This window comes from Cornus florida, unplaced genomic scaffold, assembly GCF_030987335.1.
Source record: "Cornus florida cultivar Cherokee Brave unplaced genomic scaffold, ASM3098733v1 CherokeeBrave_3.0.0_Hap2_Chr11, whole genome shotgun sequence".
NCBI classification, from domain to species: domain Eukaryota; kingdom Viridiplantae; phylum Streptophyta; class Magnoliopsida; order Cornales; family Cornaceae; genus Cornus; species Cornus florida.
This window is the reverse complement of record NW_026775581.1, coordinates 72,391,395-72,397,792: the sequence shown is the minus strand read 5'-3', so window position 1 is coordinate 72,397,792 and position 6,398 is coordinate 72,391,395. Positions and strand designations below refer to the sequence as shown.

General features: G+C 32.1%; 2 protein-coding genes across 5 annotated transcripts; both read left to right on the top strand.

The window, feature by feature from the left end:
* The first annotated feature begins 494 nt into the window (after positions 1–494).
* On the top strand, positions 495–2,286 carry LOC132285407 (protein ELF4-LIKE 4-like). Of its 4 annotated transcripts, none has more exons than XM_059787587.1 (2): positions 495–985; positions 1,717–2,286. In XM_059787587.1, exons 1-2 carry the CDS (start codon positions 844–846, stop codon positions 2,061–2,063), a joined length of 489 nt encoding a protein of 162 aa, XP_059643570.1. In that variant the 5' UTR covers positions 495–843; the 3' UTR covers positions 2,064–2,286. The 4 variants fall into 4 exon arrangements, with proteins under 4 accessions (XP_059643570.1, XP_059643574.1, XP_059643572.1 ...); XM_059787591.1 differs by having other exon boundaries at positions 498–646; positions 1,683–2,286; XM_059787589.1 differs by having other exon boundaries at positions 498–720; positions 1,683–2,286.
* A 2,254-nt stretch (positions 2,287–4,540) lies between these two features.
* On the top strand, positions 4,541–4,912 carry LOC132281282 (transcription factor MYB73-like). Its single transcript, XM_059782999.1, has one exon. It carries the CDS (start codon positions 4,541–4,543, stop codon positions 4,910–4,912), a length of 372 nt encoding a protein of 123 aa, XP_059638982.1.
* The last annotated feature ends 1,486 nt before the right edge of the window (positions 4,913–6,398 follow it).

Here is a 6,398-nt window from a genome sequence, read left to right as displayed (position 1 = left end):
GTAATTCAGTTATTTCACATATATTTACAATACGCCATGATAATAAAATATAATATATAAATTAAATCACAAATCTTAATATATAATACTAAAAAAATAAGTGCAAAATAAGATATACTAAAACAATTATATATATAAGTGCATATAAATGCAATATGTATATATTTATTATGTGATATATAATATATTTAACATATAATATATCATAATTATAACAAATAAAGAATGTTAAATAATGAATATTATATGTAATAAAATATATAATATTATAAATTAACTACAATTCAATATTTATGTATAATATGGTATAGATATGGTATATATAAAATAAAAATTGCATAATAATTTAATAATATAATATAAAATATATTTTTAAAACAAAAATTTTTTTGTCTGGAAAAATAATTTACACTATTATATAATATATTATATATTGAAAACATATATATTTTTGTATTATAAAGTATAGAACTTACTAGTTACTACGGTTGCCTCGTCTTATGAAACAGAAACCATAACAGTATCAAATGGTTCGCGTATACATATGGGTCAGTTTATACCTTGTTCGAGCTATCCCAACCGATATCGCGATATGACCGAAACTGCTGACCACCAAGCGCGGACGAATGAACGCAGAATCCCTCAGGTGAAGTAAACTTATAGAGAGAGAAACATATAGAGAGAGAAACAAAAACGATAGGTGAACGCAGAATCCCTCAGGTGAAGTAAACTTATAGAGAGAGAAACATCTAGAGAGAGAAACAAAAACGATAGGGTCCGTTTGTAGTGTCAAAGTTTCGTAAGTATTACTATATATAATTACACCTTCTCTCTCTCCTGTTCATGATTTATGGATCTCTGCTCAATCCCAGTCTCCCCACAATCCGAGATTTGATTCCACTGCCGACCTTTCCCGCACTTTCTCCGATAAATTCACTTTGCCGTTTCTCTCTTCGGAAAATAAATTCTTTTCCAGAATTTCCAAGTAAGCTAAAAAAATTGCGAAAAATAAATTGAGATTCTTTTTTATTTTATCAGCTTTTCCTTGATGGGTATGTTTGTTTTCTCCTTTAAAATCATAGTATATGAATTTTTTTGGTTATCTGAGTATGTATCTTAATTATTTGTTCTGTAAATTCCAATACTTTTATACTTCTTTTTATATGCTTCGCAAAGAACACTTGCTTTTATGTGTCTACTTTGATGATTAGATCTCTATCTAATTGATTGATATTCAGAGTATCATTTCATCTAACTCAATTTTTGTCTCCTGCAACTCATCCCATTTTGAACTTTTTATCTTTTTGTTTGTTTCTCCTGAATTGCTTTTCTTATCAATTCTCTAGAATTGACTAATTTTTGGGTGTCCGAGTTTTGGGATTTTTCATTCAAAATTGGGGGTTTGGGTTAAAAAATATATATATGTGTTTGATAATTTTTTCCAATAACATCTGTAAACCTACCTGTAACCTATGGTTTTTGCCTCATACATTGTTTTTCATGCACAAATTTGGTTGAATGATTCCATGATTTTATATATTGCGTTATGATTTTTTGTTCAATTGTATGAAAAAGCTAAGATCAGATCTGGGTACCATTCAGAAATTAAATTCAGTAAACTTTTTATTTATCTATTTATTTTGGTAAGAATTCCCTATCATTTATTGATTTTTTAAATGCAGGGTATAAGTGCTTTTGTTTGAATTGGTGGAACAGAAATGGAGGGTGATATATTTTGTGGCATTGACAATGGAACCCAAGTAGATAGCAAAGTTTTGCAGACATTTCAGATGAGCTTTGTGCAGGTCCAAGACATTTTGGACCAGAACAAGTTGATAATCAATGAGATCAACCAAAACCACGAGTCTAAAATCCCCGATAACTTAACCCGAAACGCGGGTCTAATTAGAGAGCTCAACAGCAACATTAGAAGGGTGGTTGATCTTTATGCTGATCTTTCGAGCTCTTTCGCCAATTCCATGGAAACTTCATCGGAAGGGGATTCGGTTGGGACTATGAAATCGGACGGAAAAGGCAGTCAGAAGAGAATGAGGTCCCGGTAATTTAACCAAGATCTCATATACTTTCTGCATTTTTGGTAAAAGAAGACATGTCTTCTATATGATCTGTTTAAATATCAGTAGTTTCCACCTTTAGATTCAACTTTATTCACCATTTTTTTCTGAGGAAATAACAGTGTTATATATTTCCCACTGCAAGTCAGTGCAACTATGGTGTCTACTTGTAATCAAGCATAGTTTCATTGTCTAGTGGTCTCTTTTGATGTGTGTGTGTATATATATATATCCTTTTTGTCAGTATTGCCCTGATAGGGTTCGAACTATCAACCTCCCCTACGAAAAAGAGATATTATACCATCTAGATTAATTCTACAGGTTCCAACCAACCTCCCCTACAAAAAAGAGAGATTATACCATCTAGATTAATTCTACAGATTTCGACTAGTAAAAGTGGGATAAACTTCATATACTCAAAACTGCTTCTTGGGAATTTTTGTGAGATCATGAATTATTGTTTGATAACACGTGTTTGATTTCTTGAATTCCACATTGGAGCTTTTAATTGCTCTCATTATCTCATCCTTTCAGATTTGCCAAAAAGGCTTATAATGTGATTTGGTTCTTCTGTTGATTGTCTTATCCATTTCTTGATGTACTCTCTTTTTATCTTCTTTGATGGAAACTTTCAACAGCCCTCTTTATTCTTTACCCATGCTTGTCTAAAGATATTCCTTCTAGTGTTTGCTTTCTAGTTAAAGTCTTGGAAAGAAGGGTTGGTACATACTCTTTTCTCAATATTATGTCTATTGTGCACTTCATGATTCTCTCACCTTTTGTCCCTGTGGAGAAGAGTGATACATCCATCTCTATAGTGACCTTGAATATCATTGGCCCTTGGTTTGAAGATGTTTTGGGAAAAGTATGGAAGTAGCTCATTCGCTGTGTTTGGGAGAAGGGATGGATCCAGGACATTATGTGAGGGGGCCTTTTTTAACAAGAAAAAAAATTTGTGCCGACAAAAGTGCGGTTTTTCTATAATTTTAGTAGGGGCAATTTTATTATTTTATAGAGATATACAAAAAAAAAAAAAAAATGAAACTGCTTATTAGGTCCGTCCCTTTTTGGGAGCACTGTCTTAATTGGAATTAAAAACACTGTTTCGTCCAAACTAATAACAATCTCTGCTCTTGAAATGTCATTTAGCACTGCATTAATCAAGAAAATAATTCATAGGGTTAATTTCAATGACACTACTCTATGGTTTAGCTAACTATCATAATGAAATACTTTTTAAAAATTACTGTCACTCATTCTCCAAATAGAAGTTTGGTTTTTTACTCACACCCCAACCGGTTAGCTTCACATCGTCAAAGATGTAAAATGATTGAAACACTCGATGACTTTATCAAAATACTCCTTAACCTAAAGAATTAGATAAAAGACTAAAATATCTCTAAATATTCTGTAAATTTACTAATTAAATTACTCAGTATATCTCTTTATTATGTCTTATATAACGTACCATATATATATTGTGTCCTCTCCAGTGCCTCAAAAATCCATAAACACTGGCAGGACGGTCTTTGCGGTTTCGGAGATGACCCATTTGGAGTGAAGTGATGTAGGACCAAACTGAAAAGAGAATGGGGTTTTTCTGGGAGATTAGAGGGGGAGAGAGGTTTGTTCCAACTTCTTCAGAATGGAAGATAGAGTGGACCGAATTGAGGTTGGCGATGGAGGACTCGACGACGTTTGAGGCCTTACGGAAGTCGTCGGCGGTGGTGATAGTGAATATTGGCTGGAGGACGCATGTTGAATCCAGTAAGTGGTAACCACCAAATGTCATACCCAATAAACCATAAACTCCAAAATTATAATTCCCAAATCAAATATGTGAATTCCCCGATTGATAAATTGAAAGAAACAGTTAATGGTTATTCTGTCTCACTGGAATTGATTAATTTACAAAAAATAATAATAATAATATAAGACAATGTGCGTATAACACACCTATTTTATGAAAAAACTAACATAAATACTCCATTGGTCGGGCATTTTCAGAAAAATAAAAGAGTAAAATTAGTATTATAATATAAATTTATTTTAAATGGAGTATTTTTACACAATTTGCAAAGATTATGGTATTTTTTTTTACATTTTTTCAAATAGGATGTGAAAGTGTTATGCATAGTATACCTAAGTGTGTTTTCTGCCTTTGTCCCAATAATAAAAATAAAAATCATATACAATAAACCATAAACTCCAAAATTGGAATTCGCAAGTCAAAACTTTAACTATCTAGATTGCGAAATCAAAAGAAATAGTGGGTGGGAATCGAATTTGGGTCTCACTGGCGCATCGACAATTGTCACATGTGATCGCATAGAGTGTTTGACACTTTCTTCCATGGTGTACAAAGGAACAACGAAGCCTATGTTCTTGATTTCCAGCAAATCGACAATGGAGTCGATGGTGTACATAGGAATAACGATGGTGCATAGAGGAACAATGAATCAACGATGGAGGGATTGGATCAACACGAAGCGCGGAACTGGACGTTGATTTCTCAATCGATTCTGGGTAGGTCCGGGAACTCGTGCCGTCTCCGGTGGTGTAATCAACTCTCGTCGAAGGTGGAATATCGTGCCTGCGCAGGCAAGGTTCCAGGAACAAGTGGGCGACGATTGCAACACTCCTCAACAACGATCGTGTGGATCAAGAATTATTGGAACTCGACGTTGAAGGGGAAGCCCGCGACGTTGATCGGCGGCGGTGGCGGCGGAGATGAGTGGCCGGTTCAGGTGCTGAAGCCATTGGAGATCGATGATGTGAAGAAGATAACATGGGAACTGGTCTGGATATTAGTGGATTCTCGCGTTCCTTTTAAGTAATAAATGAGGGCATTTTTGTCCTTTAAATTTATTCATATATTTTTTAATTAAAGTGAATTAAAATTTTGAAGGTAAAATTTTCATTTCAAATATTTTTAACGGTAAAAATAACGAAAAAGCAAATTAAGGTTTGAGTGATACTTATTCTCAAAAGATATCTTATTTGTCCAAATCTCAAAGATGTCACTAAAGTTAATCTAAATTAATAAAATAAGGTAGCTTGGTTATTCAAAAGAAATTCTGGTGTGTCAAGGGACAGGAGATGATTAGGACCAATTATGGAAATGAATTTCAAGTTACTTATTTTGATGTTTTCATAGTTGTGTCTTTCTCTTTCAAAACATGTACACATGAATGTTCAAATATTTTAGTTGGAGGATTTGCCTATTCTGTGAGTGGTTGGAAATGTTCGGACCTTCCATTCTTTTCTCCCTCTAAACACTAACCCCTAATATTTTTGTCATTAATTAATTAATTAATTTTTTTATTTTTTACTTTGGTTGGTAGACAAAGTAACTTTTGACCTTATTATTATTATTATTTGGTTTGAAGATGGGAGATCCATGTGCATTAAGCTAGTTTCTTTAGTTCAAACAAGAACAGTATATCAACAGGAAGAACCAAAATATTTTCACGTGTTATACTATTATCTTCAATTTGGATTTGGAAATTGGAAGATTTTAAATTTCAAAGCACATATTCTCTGCTTCTAATAGCAACATTTTGATTTTTGAATTGTAATTGTCTATTTTCTGTAAATCCCTTTTCTGGTACGATCACAAGACTAAAGAAAAACCAATATTGTCTTTCCTTTTCAAAGTAAAGACCTTGTCTGAGTTTCTTATAAGCCAATAGTAATTTAGGCTTCAACATTTTGATTTTTGAATTGTAATTGTCTATTTTCTGTAAATCCCTTTTCTGGTATGATCACAAGACTAAAGTAAAACCAATATTGTCTTTCCTTTTCAAAGTAGAGACCTTGTCTGGGTTTCTTATAAGCCAATAGTAATTTAGGTTTGGACTGCAAAATATTTTTCAAAAAATATTTTATTATTTTTTTTTATGTTTGTCGTATAATATTTACGAAGAAAAAAATATTAAAATTTAACAAAAATAATATATTTATCAATTTTTTACAAGTTATTTTACATGTCTCACTCGATGAATTCGACTTCAATCTTGACGTAAACCTTTACCAAACACTGACAAAGTAAAAATAAAATAATATTTTTCTTTAAAAAAAAAAATTTCAAATAAAAGATTTTACATCGAAACAAACGAAACCTTTATTGTTGCATAATTGCACCATTTTCTTTCAAATCCTCCTATTTTATAAAGGAATAGTTAAAAGTTAAAACACTATTTAATATTTAATGTTAAGCACTTCTTGTTTCTTCTTTTTAATCCTCGACTTAAAAAGGTAAACTCTAACTTTTTATTTTTTAAGTCAATCATCTTTTTGTAATAACAGATAGTGAATTATTAT

Coding starts and splice junctions, on each gene's coding strand:
- LOC132281282 (XM_059782999.1), top strand. CDS start 4,541: ATGGAGGGATTGGATCAACACGAAGCGCGGAACTGGACGTTGATTTCT.
- LOC132285407 (XM_059787587.1), top strand. CDS start 844: ATGATTTATGGATCTCTGCTCAATCCCAGTCTCCCCACAATCCGAGAT. Junction 986..1,716: donor TTCTTTTCCAGAATTTCCAA/GTAAGCTAAAAA, acceptor TTGGTGGAACAG/AAATGGAGGGTGATATATTT.